Source organism: Calonectris borealis, chromosome 35 (genome assembly GCF_964195595.1).
Source record: "Calonectris borealis chromosome 35, bCalBor7.hap1.2, whole genome shotgun sequence".
In the NCBI taxonomy this organism is placed as follows: domain Eukaryota; kingdom Metazoa; phylum Chordata; class Aves; order Procellariiformes; family Procellariidae; genus Calonectris; species Calonectris borealis.
Window position 1 is genome coordinate 574,408 of NC_134346.1, and position 17,460 is coordinate 591,867.

At 69.0% G+C, this 17,460-nt stretch overlaps 1 protein-coding gene across 1 annotated transcript in view; it reads left to right on the top strand.

The window, feature by feature from the left end:
- Window positions 1-2,118: 2,118 nt before the first annotated feature.
- Window positions 2,119-17,460, top strand: part of LOC142074383 (histone-lysine N-methyltransferase 2B-like) — a 35,507-nt gene continuing 20,165 nt past the window's right edge. Inside the window, exons 1-9 of the mRNA XM_075134981.1 lie at window positions 2,119-2,223; window positions 2,999-3,081; window positions 4,169-4,271; window positions 5,563-5,700; window positions 8,984-9,142; window positions 11,788-11,908; window positions 13,008-13,086; window positions 16,089-16,240; window positions 16,858-17,013. Coding sequence (XP_074991082.1) covers window positions 2,119-2,223; window positions 2,999-3,081; window positions 4,169-4,271; window positions 5,563-5,700; window positions 8,984-9,142; window positions 11,788-11,908; window positions 13,008-13,086; window positions 16,089-16,240; window positions 16,858-17,013 — 1,096 coding nt within the window. The remainder of the gene's footprint in view (window positions 2,224-2,998; window positions 3,082-4,168; window positions 4,272-5,562; window positions 5,701-8,983; window positions 9,143-11,787; window positions 11,909-13,007; window positions 13,087-16,088; window positions 16,241-16,857; window positions 17,014-17,460) is intronic.

The window sequence follows — 17,460 nt, forward strand, 5'->3', positions numbered from 1 at the left end:
GGGGTCCTGTGGGTGCTTTGGGGTCCCGGGGGTGCCGGGGGTGCTGGGGGGTCCTGGGGGTGCTGGGCGGGGGGGACTTCATGGGTGTGGGGGGGGTCCCATGGGTGCTGGGGGGTCCCATGGGTGCTGGAGGGATCCCATGGGTGCTGGGGGGTCCCGGGGGTGCTGGGGGGGGGGGTCCTGTGGGTGCTTTGGGGGTCCCGGGGGTGCCGGGGGGGTGCTGGAGGGTCCTGGGGGTGCTGGGCCGGGGGGGGCTTCATGGGTGTGGGGGGGTCCCATGGGTGCTGGGGGGTCCCGGGGGTGCTGGGGGGGGGTCCTGTGGGTGCTTTGGGGGTGCCGGGGTTGCCGGGGGGTGCTGGGGGGTCCTGGGGGTGCTGGGCGGGGGGGGCTTCATGGGTGTGGGGGGTCCCATGGGTGCTGGGGGTCCCGGGGGTGCTGAGGGGGGGGGGTCCTGTGGGTGCTTTGGGGTCCCGGGGGTGCCGGGGGGTGCTGGGGGGTCCTGGGGGTGCTGGGCGGGGGGGGCTTCATGGGTGTGGGGGGTCCCATGGGTGCTGGGGGGGTCCCAGGGGTGCTGGGGGTCCCATGGGTGCTGGGGGGTCCCAGGGGTGCTGGGGGGGGTTCCAATAGGTGCTTTGGGGGGGTCTCATGGGAGCTGGGGGAGGCCCGTGGGTGCTGGGGGGGTCGCTGTGGGTGCTGGGGGGGTCCTGTGGGTGCTGGGGGGGGGCTTCATGGGTGCATGGGGGGTCTCGGGGGTGTTGGGGGGGGTCCTATGGGTGCGGGGAGGGGGGTCTCATGGGTGCTGAGGGGGTCTCTTGGGTGCTTGGGGGGGTCTTGTGGGTGCTGGGGGGTCCCGTGGGTGCTGGGGGGGGTCTTGTGGGTGCTGGGGGGGGTCCCATGGGTGCTGGGGGGGTCCCAAGGGTGCGTGGGGGGGGTCCCACGGGCGCCGGGGGGGTCCCACGGGTGCCGCCAGGGTGGGGGTCCCACGGGTGGGCTGCAGCAGGGCTTCAGCGAGGACGTGGTGGGGGTGCTGCTGGCGGGGGGGGGCCGGGGGGAGCCCCCCCCCCGACGACGCGGCCCGGGAGCTTTTCATCCAGGTACGGGGGAGCACCCATGGGTGGGGGGGGGCACCCATGGGTGGGGTCCTATAGGGGGGCACCTATAGGGGGTCAGCTATAGGCGGGGAAGCTTATGGGGGGGTTATTTATAGGGGGGCACCCATTGGGGGGCATCCATAGGGGAGCACCCATGGGTGGGGGGGGCACCCATGGGTGGGGTCCCTATAGGGAGGCTCCTATAGGGGCTCAGCTAAAGGCAGGGAAGCTTGTGGGGGGGTTATTTATAGGGGGGCACCCATGGGGGGGGGCACCCATAGGGGGGCACCCATGGGTGGGGGGGCACCCATGGGTGGGTTCCTATAGGGGGGCACCTATAGGGGCTCAGCTATAGGCGGGGAAGCTTGTGGGGGGGTTATTTATAGGGGGGCACCCATTGGGGGGTACCCATAGGGGGGCACCCATGGGTGGGGGGGGCACCCATGGATGGGGGTGACACCCATGAGTGGGGTCCCTATCGGGGGCACCTATAGGGGGTCAGCTATAGGCAGGGAAGCTTGTGGGGGAGTTATTTACAGGGGGGCACCCATTGGGGGGGCACCCATGGGGGGGCACCCATGGGTGGGGGGGCACCCATGGGTGGGGTTGCTATAGGGGGGCACCTATAGGGGGTTAGCTATAGGCGGGGAAGCTTATGGGGGGGTTATTTATAGGGGGGCACCCATTGGGGGGGCATCCATAGGGGGGCACCCATGGGTGGGGGGGGGCACCCATGGGTGGGGTCCATATAGGGGGGCACCTATAGGGGCTCAGCTATAGGCAGGGAAGCTTGTGGGGGGGTTATTTATAGGGGGGCACCCATTGGGGGGGCACCCATAGGGGGCACCCATGGGTGGGGGGGGCACCCATGGGTGGGGTCTCTATAGGGGGGCACCTATAGGGGCTCAGCTATAGGCAGGGAAGCTTGTGGGGGGGTTATTTATAGGGGGGCACCCATGGCTGGGGGGGGGCACCCATGGGGGGGGGGTTGGGCACCCATGGAGGGGGGGGAGGTGACGGAGCACCCATGGGTGCCCCCCCCCCCCCCCCAGCTGATGGTGGGCGCCTTCCCCTGGTTCGACATCCGGGACCCCAAACGGTGGCGGCCCCCCGGGAGCGGGGGTCCCCCCAAGTGAGTGAGGGGGGGCTGGGGGGCGATTTTGGGGATCCCGGGGGGAGGAGTTGGGGGGCCTGGGTGGGATTTGGGGGTCCCGGGGGGAGTTGGGGGATGGGAGGGGTTTGGGGGGTCCCCTGGGGGAGTTGGGGGGACTGGGAGGGGTTTGGGGGTCCTAGGGGGGTTTGGGGGGGCCCTGGGTGGGATTTGGGGGTCCCAGGGGGTGTTTGGGGGTGCGGGGGGGGATTTGGGGGGTCCCGGGGGGTGTTTGGGGGTCCCGGGGGGGGATTTGGGGGTCCCGGGGGGTGTTTGGGGGTGCGGGGGTGTTTGGGGGTCCCGGGGGGTGTTTGGGGGTGCGGGGGGGGGATTTGGGGGTCCCGGGGGGTGTTTGGGGGTGCAGGGGGGGGATTTGGGGGTGCGGGGGGGGGATTTGGGGGTCCCGGGGGTGTTTGGGGGTCCCGGGGGGGGGGGATTTGGGGGTCCCGGGGGTGTTTGGGGGTGCGGGGGGGTGTTTGGGGGTGCGGGGGGGGGGATTTGGGGGTCCCGGGGGGTGTTTGGGGGCACGGGGGGGGGATTTGGGGGTGTGGGGGGTGTTTGGGGGTGCGGGGGGGGGGGGGGGATTTGGGGGCGCGGGGGGGGTGGGGTGTGTGGGGTGGGGTGGGGTGCGGGGGGTTTGGGGGTGCGGGGGGGGGTGTTTGGGGGCGCGGGGGGGGGATTTGGGGGTGGGGGGGGTTTGGGGGTGCGGGGGGGTGTTTGGGGGTGCGGGGGGGGTGCGGTGCTGACCCCCCCCCAGCGGGCTGCTGCCCCAGGCGGTGCTGCCCCCCTCCCCCGACCACACCTACGCCCAGTGGCGCCAGGAGCCCCCCCGGCCCCCCGGTGAGCGGGGGAGGGGCGGGGGGAGGGGCCTGGGGGGGAGGGGTCAGTCGGGGGGAGGGGTCAGTCGGGGGGAGGGGTCACTTGGGGGGAGGGGGCACTTGGGGGGAGGGGGCACTTGGGGGAGGGGCCTCGGGGGGAGGGGTCACTTGGGGGAGGGGCCTCGGGAGGAGGGGTCACTTGGGGGGAGGGGCCTCGGGGGGAGGGGTCACTTGGGGGAGGAGCGTTGGGGGCGGGGTCACTTGGGGGGCGGGGTCACTTGGGGGGGTCACTGGAGGGGAAGGGGTCACTTGGGGGCGGGGTCACTTGGGGGAGGGGTCACTGGAGGGGGAGGGGTCACTTGGGGGAGGGGCCTCGGGCAGAGGGGTGTCGGGGGAGGGGTCACTTGGGGGGAGGGGCGTCCGTGGGAGGGGTCACTTGGGGGGAGGGGTCACGGGGGAGAGGTCACTTAGGGGTGGGGGAGGGGTCATCAGGGGCGGAGAGATATCTGGGGGGAGGGGTTACAGGGGGGAGGGGCTTCGGGGGGGAGGGGCATCGGGGGGACGGGTTACGGGGGGCGGGAGTGTCCCCCTCCCTCCCCCTCCCTCCCCCTCCCCCTCCCCCTCCATCGTGACCCCTCCCCCCTCCTGACCCCTCCCCCTCCTGACCCCTCCCCCCTCCTGACCCCTCCCCCCTCCTGACCCCCCCTCCTGACCCCTCCCCCCTCCTGACCCCTCCCCCCTCTTGACCCCCCCTCCTGACCCCTCCCCCTCCTGACCCCCTCTCCTGACCCCTCCCCCCTCCTGACCCCTCCCCCCTCCTGACCCCTCCCCCCTCCTGACTCCTCCTCCTGACCCCTCCCCCTCCTGATCCCCCCTCCTGACCCCTCCCCCTCCTGACCCTCCCCCTCCTGACTCCTCCTCCTGATCCCTCCCCCCTTCTGACCCCCCCTCCTGACCCCTCCCCCCTTCTGACCCCTCCCCCCTCCTGACCCCTCCCCCCTCCTGACTCCTCCTCCTGATCCCTCCCCCCTTCTGACCCCCCCTCCTGACCCCTCCCCCCTTCTGACCCCTCCCCCCGCTGACCCCTCCCCCGGCCCCTCCCCCCGCAGGCGGCGAGGGGGCGGAGCCAGCGGTGCCGAAGGCGGCGGGGGGGGAGGGGCGGACGAGCGGCAGTGCGCCCTGTGCCTGCAGTGCGGGGACGCCCCCTCCCAGGTGGGGGGGGTCAGGGTGGGGGTCGGGGGGGGGGTCCGGGGTGGGGGTGCTGAGCCCCCGGGGGGGCCCAGGTGGGGGGTCTGGGGTGTGGGGGTCCTGACCCCCAGGGGGTCCCATGTGGGGGGTCAGGGTGGGGGGCGGAGTGGGGGGTCCTGGGTGGGGGTCCGGGGTGTGGGTGCTGATGGGTGGGGGGGTCCTTGGTGGGTGGGGGTCTCTGGGTGGGGGTCCGGGGTGTGGGTGCTGATGGGTGGGGGGGTCCCTGGGTGGGTGGGGGTCCCTGGGTGGGGGTCCGTGGGTGGGTGGGGGTCTCTGGGTGGGGGTCTGGGGTGTGGGTGCTGATGGAGTGAGGGGGGGTCCCTGGGTGGGTGGGGGTCTCTGGGGTGGGGGTCCGGGGTGTGGGGAGCTGATGGGTGAGGGGGGGGGGCCCCTGGGCGGGTGGGGGTCCTGACCCTCGGGGGGTCCCACGTGGGGGGTCCCTGGGTGGGTGGGGGGTCTGGGTGGGGGTCCGTGGGTGGGTGGGGGTCTCTGGGTGGGGTCTGTGAGTGGGTGGGGGTCCCGGTGGGTGGGTGCTGACCCATGGGGGGGGTCCCAGGTGGGGGGTCCTTGGTTGGGGGGTCCCAAACACCCAGGTCCCTTCTCCCCAGCCGGGTCCGGGGTGGGTGGGGGGTCTGGGTGGGGGTCCAGGGTGTGGGTGGGGGTCTCTGGGTGGGGGTCTGGTGGTGGGTGGGGGTCCCGGTGGGTGAGTGCTGACCCATGGGGGGGGTCCCAGGTGTGGGGTCCTTGGGTGGGGGGTCCCGAACACCCAGGTCCCTTCTCCCCAGCCGGGTCCCTGGGTTGGGTGGGGGGTCTGGGTGGGGGTCCGTGGGTGGGTGGGGGTCTCTGGGTGGGGGTCTGTGAGTGGGTGGGGGTCCCGGTGGGTGGGTGCTGACCCATGGGGGGGGTCCCAGGTGTGGGGTCCTTGGATGGGGGGTCCCGAACACCCGGGTCCCTTGTCCCCAGCCGGGTCCCTGGGTTGGGTGGGGGGTCTGGGTGGGGGTCCGTGGGTGGGTGGGGGTCTGGGTGGGGGTCCGTGGGTGGGTGGGGGGTCCCGGTGGGTGGGTGGGTGGGTGCTGACCCATGGGGGGGTCCCAGGTGGGGGGTCCTTGGTTGGGGGGTCCCGAACACCCAGGTCCCTTCTCCCCAGCCGGGTCCGTGGGTGTGAGTGGGGGGTCTGGGTGGGGGTCCGTGGGTGGGTGGGGGGTCCCGGGTGGGTGGGTGGGTGGGTGGGTGCTGATGGGTGGGGGTCCGGCAGGAGGCGGGGCGCCTGCTGTACATCGGGCAGAACGAGTGGACCCACGTCAACTGCGCCCTGTGGTCGGCCGAGGTCTTCGAGGAGGGCGACGGGACCCTGCGCAACGTCCACGCCGCCGTCGCCCGCGGGCGCCAGATGGTCAGCACCCATGGGTGCTGGGGCGGGGGGGGGGGGCAGCCCGGGGGGGTTCGGAGGGGTTGGGGGGGCACTTATGGGTGCTAAAGGGCAGCTATGGGGGTAGCTGGGGGTGTATCTATGGGTGCTAAGGAGCACCCATGGGTGCTGGGGGTGGGGGGGGGCACCCTGCGGGGTGTCCGAGGGGTTGGGGGGGCACCTATGGGTGCTAAGGGGGCACTTATGGATTTTAAAGGGTATTTATAGGTGCTAAAGGGGTCATATAGGTGCTAAAGGGCAGCTATGGGGGTAGCTGGGGGTGTATTTATGGGTGTTAAGGGGCACCCATGGGTGCTGGGGTGGGGGGGGGAGCACCCCGGGGGGTGTCCGAGGGGTTGGGGGGTCACCTATGGATCTTAAATGGCGTCTATAGGTGCTAAAGGGCACATATAGGTGCTAAAGGGCACCTATGGGGCTTGGTGGAGGTGTATTTATGGGTGCTAAGGAGCACCCATGGGTGCTGGGGTGGGGGGGGGCAGCCCGGGGGGGTTCGGAGGGGTTGGGGGGGCACTTATGGGTCCTAAAGGGCATCTATAGGTGCTAAAGGGCAGCTGTGGAGGTAGCTGGGGGTGTATCTATGGGTGCTAAGGAGCACCCACGGGTGCTGGGGGGGGGGGGGGGGCACCCCGGGGGGTGTCCAAGGGGTTGGGGGGGCAGCTATGGGTGCTAAGGGGGCACTTATGGATTTTAAAGGGTATCTATAGGTGCTAAAGGGCAGCTATGGGGGTAGCTGGGGGTGTATCTATGGGTGCTAAGGGGCACCCATGGGTGCTGGGGTGGGGTGGGGGGCACCCCGGGGGGTGTCCGAGGGCTTGGGGGGGCATCTATGGGTCCTAAAGGGTATCTATAGGTGCTAAAGGGGTCATATAGGTGCTAAAGGGCACCTATGGGGATAGCTGGGGGTGTATCTATGGGTGCTAAGGAGCACCCATGGGTGCTGGGGGTGGGGGGGGGGCACCCTGCGGGGTGTCCGAGGGGTTGGGGGGGCAGCTATGGGTGCTAAGGGGGCACTTATGGATCTTAAAGGGTATCTATAGGTGCTAAAGGGGTCATATAGGTGCTAAAGGGCAGCTATGGGGGTAGCTGGGGGTGTATTTATGGGTGCTAAGGAGCACCCATGGGTGCTGGGGGTGGGGGGGGGCACCCTGGGGGGTGTCCAAGGGGTTGGGGGGGCAGTTATGGGTGCTAAGGGGGCACTTATGGATTTTAAAGCGTATCTATAGGTGCTAAAGGGCAGCTATGGGGGTAGCTGGGGGTGTATCTATGGGTGCTAAGGGGCACCCATGGGTGCTGGGGTGGGGTGGGGGGCACCCCGGGGGGTGTCCGAGGGCTTGGGGGGGCATCTATGGGTCCTAAAGGGTATCTATAGGTGCTAAAGGGGTCATATAGGTGCTAAAGGGCACCTATGGGGATAGCTGGGGGTGTATCTATGGGTGCTAAGGAGCACCCATGGGTGCTGGGGTGGGGGGGGGGCACCCTGGGGGGTGTCCGAGGGGTTGGGGGGGCAGCTATGGGTGCTAAGGGGGCACTTATGGATTTTAAAGGGTATCTATAGGTGCTAAAGGGGTCATATAGGTGCTAAAAGGCAGCTATAGGGGTAGCTGGGGGTGTATTTATGGGTGTTAAGGGGCACCCATGGGTGCTGGGGTGGGGGGGGGAGCACCCCGGGGGGTGTCCGAGGGGTTGGGGGGGCACCTATGGATCTTAAATGGCGTCTATAGGTGTTAAAGGGCACATATAGGTGTTAAGGGCACCTATGGGGCTTGGTGGAGGTGTATTTATGGGTGCTAAGGAGCACCCATGGGTGCTGGGGTGGGGGGGGGCAGCCCGGGGGGGTTCGGAGGGGTTGGGGGGGCACTTATGGGTCCTAAAGGGCATCTATAGGTGCTAAAGGGCAGCTATGGGGGTAGTTGGGGGTGTATCTATGGGTGCTAAGGAGCACCCACGGGTGCTGGGGGTGGGGGGGGGGCACCCCGGGGGGTGTCCGAGGGGTTGAGGGCGCACCTATGGATCTTAAATGGCATCTATAGGTGCTAAAGGGGTCATATAGGTGCTAAAGGGTACCTATGGGGGTAGCTGGGGGTGTATCTATGGGTGCTAAGGAGCACCCACGGGTGCTGGGGTGTGGGGGGCGGCACCCTGGGGGGGTCCCATTTGGGGGGTGCAGCTTGAAGGTGCAGCTTTAGGGCACCCTAAGGTGCAGCAGCACCCATGGGTGCCCCCCACCCCCTTGACGGGTACCCCCCACCCACCCATGGGTGCCCCCCACCCCCTTGACGGGTACCCCCCGCCCACCCATGGGTGCCCCCCACCCACCCCAGCACCCCGGGGCGACAGCGGGGTGCAGGGTGCCAGGTCCAATTTAGGGGGGTGCAGCTTTAGGGCGCAGATTTAGGGCACCCTAAGGTGCATCAGCACCCATGGGTGCCCCCCACCCACCCATGGGTGCCCCCCACCCAGCGCTGCGAGCACTGCGGGCGCCCCGGGGCGACGGTGGGGTGCTGGGTGCCGGGTCCAATTTAGGGGGGTGCAGCTTTAGGGCGCAGCTTTAGGGCACCCTAAGGTGCATCAGCACCCATGGGTGCCCCCCACCCACCCATGGGTGCCCCCCACCCAGCGCTGCGAGCACTGCGGGCGCCCCGGGGCGACAGTGGGGTGCTGGGTGCCGGGTCCAATTTAGGGGGGTGCAGCTTTAGGGCGCAGCTTTAGAGCACCCTAAGGTGCATCAGCACCCATGGGTGCCCCCCGCCCACCCATGGGTGCCCCCCCCACCCAGCGCTGCGAGCACTGCGGGCGCCCCGGGGCGACGGTGGGGTGCAGGGTGCCAGGTCCAATTTAGGGGGCGCAGCTTTAGGGCGCAGCTTTAAGGCACCCTAAGGTGCATCAGCACCCATGGGTGCCCCCCACCCACCCATGGGTGCCCCCCCCACCCAGCGCTGCGAGCACTGCGGGCGCCCCGGGGCGACGGTGGGGTGCAGGGTGCCAGGTCCAATTTAGGGGGCGCAGCTTTAGGGCGCAGCTTTAGGGCACCCTAAGGTGCATCAGCACCCATGGGTGCCCCCCACCCACCCATGGGTGCCCCCCACCCAGCGCTGCGAGCACTGCGGGCGCCCCGGGGCGACGGTGGGGTGCTGGGTGCCGGGTCCAATTTAGGGGGGTGCAGCTTTAGGGCGCAGCTTTAGGGCACCCTAAGGTGCATCAGCACCCATGGGTGCCCCCCACCCACCCATGGGTGCCCCCCACCCAGCGCTGCGAGCACTGCGGGCGCCCCGGGGCGACGGTGGGGTGCTGCCTGGCCGCCTGCCTGGCCAACTACCACTTCATGTGCGCCCGCCGCCGCCGCGCCGCCTTCCAGCGGGACAAGAAGGTCTTCTGCCAGCGCCACACCCGCCTGCTGGACGGCACCGTGAGCACCCATGGGTGCTGGGGGCGGGGGGCGGTGGGACCCGTGGGAGGTGTTTTGGGTCCATAAAGGGGGGATTTGGGGTTCTGGGAGGGTTTGGGGTGCGGTGGGGAGCGTGGGTGAAGGTTGGGGTGGTGGGCACCCATGGGTGGTGGTCAAGGTGCAAGGAAGCCATGGGTGGGTGGAGGGCACCCATGGGTGCTGGGGGGAGGTGGGACCCATAGGAGATGTTTTGGGTCCGTAAAAGGGGGATTTGGGGTGCTGGGAGGGTTTGGGGTGCATTGGGGAGCGTGGGTGAAGGTTGGGGTGGTGGGCACCCATGGGTGGTGGTCAAGGTGCAAGGAAGCCATGGGTGGGTGGAGGACACCCATGGGTGCTGGGGTGCGGTGGGACCCATAGGAGATGTTTTGGGTCCGTAAAAGGGGGATTTGGGGCGCTGGGAGGGTTTGGGGTGCGGTGGGGAGCGTGGGTGAGGGTTGGGGTGGTGGGCACCCATGGGTGAATATCAGGGTGGAGGGCACCCATGGGTGGGTGTAGGGCACCCATGGGTGCTGGGGTGCGGTGGGACCCGTGGGAGGTGTTTTGGGTCCGTAAAAGGGGGATTTGGGGCGCTGGGAGGGTTTGGGGTGCGGTGGGGAGCGTGGGTGAAGGTTGGGGTGGTGGGCACCCATGGGTGGTGGTCAAGGTGCAAGGAAGCCATGGGTGGGTGGAGGGCACCCATGGGTGCTGGGGTGCGGTGGGACCCGTGGGAGGTGTTTTGGGTCCGTAAAAGGGGGATTTGGGGCGCTGGGAGGGTTTGGGGTGCAGTGGGGAGCGTGGGTGAAGGTTGGGGTGGTGGGCACCCATGGGTGGTGGTCAAGGTGCAAGGAAGCCATGGGTGGGTGGAGGGCACCCATGGGTGCTGGGGTGCGGTGGGACCCGTGGGAGGTGTTTTGGGTCCGTAAAAGGGGGATTTGGGGCGCTGGGAGGGTTTGGGGTGCGGTGGGGAGCGTGGGTGATGGTTGGGGTGGTGGGCACCCATGGGTGGTGGTCCAGGTGCAAGGAAGCCATGGGTGGGTGGAGGGCACCCATGGGTGCTGGGGTGCGGTGGGACCCGTGGGAGGTGTTTTGGGTCCGTAAAGGGGGGATTTGGGGTTCTGGGAGGGTTTGGGGTGCGGTGGGGAGCGTGGGTGAAGGTTGGGGTGGTGGGCACCCATGGGTGGTGGTCAAGGTGCAAGGAAGCCATGGGTGGGTGGAGGGCACCCATGGGTGCTGGAGGGGGGCGGGGTGCATAGGAGGTGTTTTGGGTCCATAAAGGGGGGATTTGGGGTTCTGGGAGGGTTTGGGGTGCGGTGGGGAGCGTGGGTGAAGGTTGGGGTGGTGGGCACCCATGGGTGGTGGTCAAGGTGCAAGGAAGCCATGGGTGGGTGGAGGACACCCATGGGTGCTGGGGTGCGGTGGGACCCGTGGGAGGTGTTTTGGGTCCGTAAAGGGGGGATTTGGGGTTCTGGGAGGGTTTGGGGTGCGGTGGGGAGCGTGGGTGAAGGTTGGGGTGGTGGGCACCCATGGGTGGTGGTCAAGGTGCAAGGAAGCCATGGGTGGGTGGAGGGCACCCATGGGTGCTGGAGGGGGGCGGGGTGCATAGGAGGTGTTTTGGGTCCATAAAGGGGGGATTTGGGGTTCTGGGAGGGTTTGGGGTGCGGTGGGGAGCGTGGGTGAAGGTTGGGGTGGTGGGCACCCATGGGTGGTGGTCAAGGTGCAAGGAAGCCATGGGTGGGTGGAGGACACCCATGGGTGCTGGGGTGCGGTGGGACCCGTGGGAGGTGTTTTGGGTCCATAAAGGGGGGATTTGGGGCGCTGGGAGGGTTTGGGGTGCGGTGGGGAGCGTGGGTGAAGGTTGGGGTGGTGGGCACCCATGGGTGGTGGTCAAGGTGCAAGGAAGCCATGGGTGGGTGGAGGACACCCATGGGTGCTGGGGTGCGGTGGGACCCGTGGGAGGTGTTTTGGGTCCGTAAAAGGGGGATTTGGGGCGCTGGGAGGGTTTGGGGTGCGGTGGGGAGCATGGGTGAAGGTTGGGGTGGTGGGCACCCATGGGTGGTGGTCCAGGTGCAAGGAAGCCATGGGTGGGTGGAGGGCACCCATGGGTGCTGGGGTGCGGTGGGACCCATAGGAGGTGTTTTGGGTCCGTAAAGGGGGGATTTGGGGTTCTGGGAGGGTTTGGGGTGCGGTGGGAAGCGTGGGTGATGGTTGGGGTGATGGGCACCCATGGGTGAATATTAGGGTGCAGGGCACCCATGGGTGCTGGGGGGGTGGTGGGACTCCTGGGGGGGGCTCAGGGTGCTGGGGGGGGGCGTAGAGGGGGGATTTGGGGCACTGGGAGGGTTTGGGGTGCGGTGGGGAGCGTGGGTGAAGGTTGGGGTGGTGGGCACCCATGGGTGGTGGTCAAGGTGCAAGGAAGCCATGGGTGGGTGGAGGGCACCCATGGGTGCTGGGGTGCGGTGGGACCCATAGGAGATGTTTTGGGTCCATAAAGGGGGGATTTGGGGCGCGGGGAAGGTTTTGGGGGTGCAGTGGGGAGCCCCTGGGTGCTGGGGGGGGGTCCCCGGGCGCTGGGGGGGTGGGGGGGTGTCCCGGGGGTGCGGTGGGGAGCACCCATGGGTGCCGCGCAGGAGCTGGTGCGGGACGAGGGCTTCGCGGTGCTGCGCCGGGTGTTCGTGGATTTCGGGGGGCTCAGCCTCAAGCGCAAGTTCCTGGGGGGGCTGGAGCCCGAGGCCGTCAACATGATGATCGGTGAGGGGCACCCCCACTTCGGGGGGGCACCCCAAGTTTTGGGGGGGGGCACCCCAAGTTTGGGGGGGTGGGCACGCCAATTTGGGGTGGGCATGCCAATTTTGGGGGGGCACCCCAAGTTTTGGGGGGGTGGGTACCCCAACTTTGGGGGGGTGGGCACGCCAATTTTGGGGGGGGCACCCCAAGTTTGGGGGGGTGGGCACGCCAATTTTGGGGGGGCACCCCAAGTTTTGGGGGGGTGGGCACGCCAATTTTGGGGGGGGCACCCCAAGTTTGGGGGGGTGGGCACGCCAATTTGGGGGGGGCACCCCAAGTTTGGGGGGGCACCCCGACTTTGGGAGGGCTCCCCAAGTTTTGGGGGGGTGGGCATGCCAATTTGGGGGGGGCACCCCGACTTTGAGGGGGGCACCCCAACTTTGGGGGGTACCCCAAGTTTTGGGGGGGGTGGGCACGCCAATTTGGGGGGGCACCCCAAGTTTGGGGGGGCACCCCAAGTTTTGGGGGGGTGGGCACGCCAATTTGGGGGGGGCACCCCGACTTTGAGGGGGGCACCCCAACTTTGCGGGGGCACCCTAAGTTTGGGGGGGGTGGGCACGCAAATTTTGGGGGGGCACCCCAAGTTTGGGGGGGCACCCCAAATTTTGGGGGGGTGGGCACACCAATTTTGGGGGGGCACCCCAACTTTGGGGGGGCACCCCGACTTTGGGGGGGCACCCCAAGTTTGGGGGGGTGGGCACGCCAAGTTTGGGGGGGCACCCCAATTTGGGGGGGACCCCAGTTTTTGGGGGGAGGGTACCCCAATTTTGGGGGGGGGGAGCTGGGGATTTGGGGGGGGGCAGGGGGTGCCCAAGGGGGTCCCGGGGGTCCCAGCAGCACCCATGGGTGTGGGGGAGGTCCTGGGGGTCCCAGCAGCACCCATGGGTGCTGGGGGGTGGGAGGGGTCTTGGGGGTCCCAGCAGCACCCATGGGTGCTGGGGGGGTGGGAGGGGTCTTGGGGGTCCCAGCAGCACCCATGGGTGCTGGGGGGGTGGGGGGGGGTCCCGGGGGTCCCAGCAGCACCCATGGGTGCTGGGGGCGCTGACGGGGGGGGGGGTCGCAGGCTCCATCCGCATCGACAGCCTGGGGGCCCTGACGGAGCTGTCGGAGTGCGACGGGCGGCTCTTCCCAGTCGGCTACCAGTAAGCAACTGGGAGGGGCTGGGGGGGGCACTGGGAGGGATTGGGGGGGCACTGGGGGGCACTGGGAGGGATTGGGGGGGCACTGGGAGGCACTGGGAGGGATTGGGGGAGCGCTGGGAGCGACTGGGAGGGACTGGGGGGTCACTGGGAGGCACTGGGAGGGTCCCTGGGAGCGACTGGGAGGCACTGGGAGGGACTGGGGGGTCACTGGGAGCGACTGGGAGGCACTGGGAGGTATTGGGGGGGCACTGGGAGGCACTGGGAGGTATTGGGGGAGCACTGGGAGCGACTGGGAGGCACTGGGAGGTATTGGGAGGGCACTGGGAACGACTGGGAGGCACTGGGAGGTATTGGGGGAGCACTGGGAGCGACTGGGAGGCACTGGGAGGTATTGGGAGGGCACTGGGAACGACTGAGAGGCACTGGGAGGGACTGGGGGGGCACTGGGAGGGACTGGGAGGGGTTGGGAGGGTAGTGGGAGGCACTGGGGGGGCACTGGGAGCAACTGGGAGGGACTGGCACTAACTGGGGGGGACATGGGGGAGCATGGGGTGGGGTTTGTGGGTCCCTGGGCCGTACTGGGGGGCACTGGTCCGTACTGGGGGGCACTGGTCCATACTGGGATGAACCGGAGGAGCACAGAACAGGGTTTGGGGGTTCCCTGGGCCATACTGGGAGACACTGGGCCATACTGGGAGGCCCTGGGGGAAATGCAGGAGGGATTTTGGGGGCCCCTGGACCATACTGGGAGTTCCTGGGCCATACCGGGGGGCATTGGGCCATACTGGGAGGAACTGGTCTATACTGGGATGTGCTTCGGGGGTTACAGGGGAGGATTTTGGGAGGCCTTGGGAGATACTGGGCGGCACTGGGCCATACTGGGAAGTCCTGGGGGGGCTGCAGGGGGGATTTTAGGGTCTCTGGACCATACTGGGCGGCACTGGGCCATATTGGGGGACACTGGGGAATACTGGGATGAAGCGCAGGAGCACAGGGTGGGCTTTGGGTATCTCTGGGCCATACTGGGCGGCACTGGGCCATACTGGGAGGCGCTGGGGGGGATGAATGGGGGTTTTGGGGGTTCCCCAGTCCATACTGGGTGGCACTGGGCCATACTGGGGGACACTGGGGAATACTGGGATGAAGCGCAGGAGCACAGGGTGGGCTTTGGGTATCTCTGGGCCATACTGGGCGGCACTGGGCCATACTGGGAGGCGCTGGGGGGGATGAATGGGGGTTTTGGGGGGTCCCCCGTCCATACTGGGCGGCACTGGGCTATACTGGGGGACACTGGGGAATACTGGGATGAAGCACAGAAGCACAGGGTGGGCTTTGGGTATTTCTGGGCCGTACTGGGCGGCACTGGGCCATACTGGGAGGCCCTGGGGGGGATGAATGGGGGTTTTGGGGGTTCCCCAGTCCATACTGGGAGGCACTGGGCCATACTGGGAGGAGGTGTGCGATACTGGGAGGCACTTGGGGGGATCTGGGGGGGATTTTGGGGACACTGGGTGGCACTGGGCCATAGTGGGAGGCGCTGGGGGGGATGAATGGGGGTTCTGGGGGTTCCCCAGTCCATACTGGGAGGCACTGGGCCATACTGGGAGGAGGTGTGCGATACCGGGAGGCACTTGGGGGAATCCGGGGGGGGATTTTGGGGATACTGGGTGGCACTGGGCCATGCTGGGAGGCGCTGGGGGGGATGGAGGGGGGTTTTGGGGGGTCCCCAGTCCGTACTGGGCGGCACTGGGCCATACTGGGAGGAGGTGTGCGATACCGGGAGGCACTTGGGGGCATCTGGGGGAGATTTTGGGGACACTGGGCGGTACTGGGCCATACTGGGAGGCGCTGGGGGGGATGAATGGGGGTTGTGGGGGTTCCCCAGTCCATACTGGGAGGCACTGGGCCATACTGGGAGGAGGTGTGCGATACCGGGAGGCACTTGGGGGCATCTGGGGGGGATTTTGGGGACACTGGGCGGCACTGGGCCATAGTGGGAGGCGCTGGGGGAGATGAATGGGGGTTCTGGGGGCTCCCCTGTCCGTACTGGGCGGCACTGGGCCATACTGGGAGGCGCTGGGGGGGATGAATGGGGGTTTTGGGGGTTCCCCAGTCCATACTGGGAGGCACTGGGCCATACTGGGAGGAGGTGTGCGATACCGGGAGGCACTTGGGGGGATCTGGGGGGGATTTTGGGGATACTGGGTGGCACTGGGCCATACTGGGAGGTGCTGGGGGGGATGAATGGGGGTTCTGGGGGTTCCCCAGTCCATACTGGGAGGCACTGGGCCATACTGGGAGGAAGTGTGCGATACCGGGAGGCACTTGGGGGGATCTGGGGGGGATTTTGGGGATACTGGGTGGCACTGGGCCATACTGGGAGGCGCTGGGGGGGATGAATGGGGGTTGTGGGGGTTCCCCAGTCCATACTGGGAGGCACTGGGCCATACTGGGAGGAGGTGTGCGATACCGGGAGGCACTTGGGGGGATCTGGGGGGGATTTTGGGGATACTGGGTGGCACTGGGCCATAGTGGGAGGTGCTGGGGGGGATGAATGGGGGTTCTGGGGGCTCCCCAGTCCGTACTGGGCGGCACTGGGCCATACTGGGAGGCGCTGGGGGGGATGAATGGGGGTTTTGGGGGTTCCCCAGTCCATACTGGGAGGCACTGGGCCATACTGGGAGGAGGTGTGCGATACCGGGAGGCACTTGGGGGCATCCGGGGGGGGATTTTGGGGACACTGGGTGGCACTGGGCCATACTGGGATGCGCTGGGGGGAATGAATGGGGGTTTTGGGGGTTCCCCAGTCCATACTGGGAGGCACTGGGCCATACTGGGAGGAGGTGTGCGATACCGGGAGGCACTTGGGGGGATCTGGGGGGGATTTTGGGGATACTGGGTGGCACTGGGCCATAGTGGGAGGCGCTGGGGGGGATGGAGGGGGGTTGTGGGGGCTCCCCAGTCCGTACTGGGCGGCACTGGTCCATACTGGTGGGCGGCAGGTGCTGGCGGCTGTACTGGAGCACCCGGGACGCCCGGCGCCGGTGCTGGTATCGCTGCCGCATCCTGGAGCATCACCCGGGGGCCGGCCCCGAGGGTGCCCCCCCCCCCGGGCACCCCGAGGAGAACCGCACCATCGCCCACGGGCCCCCCGGTACCGCCCCCACCCCGGGGTGCCCCCACCACCACCCCGGGGTGCCCCCCCCAGACCCCTGGGTGCCCCCCCCACCCCGGGGTGCCCCCCCCAAACTCCTGGGTGCCCCCAGACCCCTGGGTGCTCCCCAAACCCCTGGGTGCCCCCCCCAAACCCCTGGGTGCCCCCCCAGACCCCTGGGTGCTCCCCCCACCCCAGGGTGCCCCCCCCAGACCCCTGGGTCCCCCCAAACCCCTGGGTGCCCCCCCAACTCCTGGGTGCCCCCCGGACCCCTGGGTGCCCCCCCAAACCCTGGGTGCCCCCCCCAAACCCCTGGGTGCCCCCCCCACCCCTGGGTGCCCCCCAGACCCCTGGGTGCCCCCCAAACCCCTGGGTGCCCCCCCCAAACCCCTGGGTGCCCCCCAAACTCCTGGGTGCCCCCCCAACTCCTGGGTGCCCCCCGGACCCCTGGGTGCCCCCCCGGACCCCTGGGTGCCCCCCCAGACCCCTGGGTGCCCCCCCTAAAACTCCTGGGTGCCCCCCCAGACTTCTGGGTCCTTTGGGTGGGGGGGGGGGGGCACCCCGGACCCCTGGGTCCTCGGTGCCCCCTGACCCCCCTCCCCTCCCCCCCCCTGCAGGTGCCAGCCCAGGGCCCCCCCCCAGCCCGGGTGGGGGGGCCCCCCCCGCCGAGGGTCCCCGGGGTCCCCCCAGCACCCGCCCGCGGGGTCCCCCCGGGTACTCGCCCACCCGCCGGCCCCCCCCCGGCAGCTCCTCCCGCCCCCTCCCCTCCCCCGGTGAGTGGGGGGGGGGGCACGGGGGGGTGGGGGGACCCTGGGGGACCTTGGGGGGGACCCTTGGGGACATTGGGGACATTGGGGACATTGGGGGGACCCTTGGGGACCTTGGGGGGGACATTGGGGACCCTTGGGGACATTGGGGACATTGGGGACATTGGGGGGACCCTTGGGGACCTTGGGGGGGACCCTTGGGGACATTGGGGACATTGGGGACATTGGGGGGACCCTTGGGGACCTTGGGGGGGACCCTTGGGGACATTGGGGACATTGGGGGGACCCTTGGGGACCTTGGGGGGGACCCTTGGGGACATTGGGGACATTGGGGGGGACCCTTGGGACATTGGGGGGACACTTGGGGACATTGGGGGGGACCCTTGGGGACATTGGGGACCCTTGGGGACATTTGGGGGGGACCCTTGGGGACCTTGGGGACATTGGGGGACA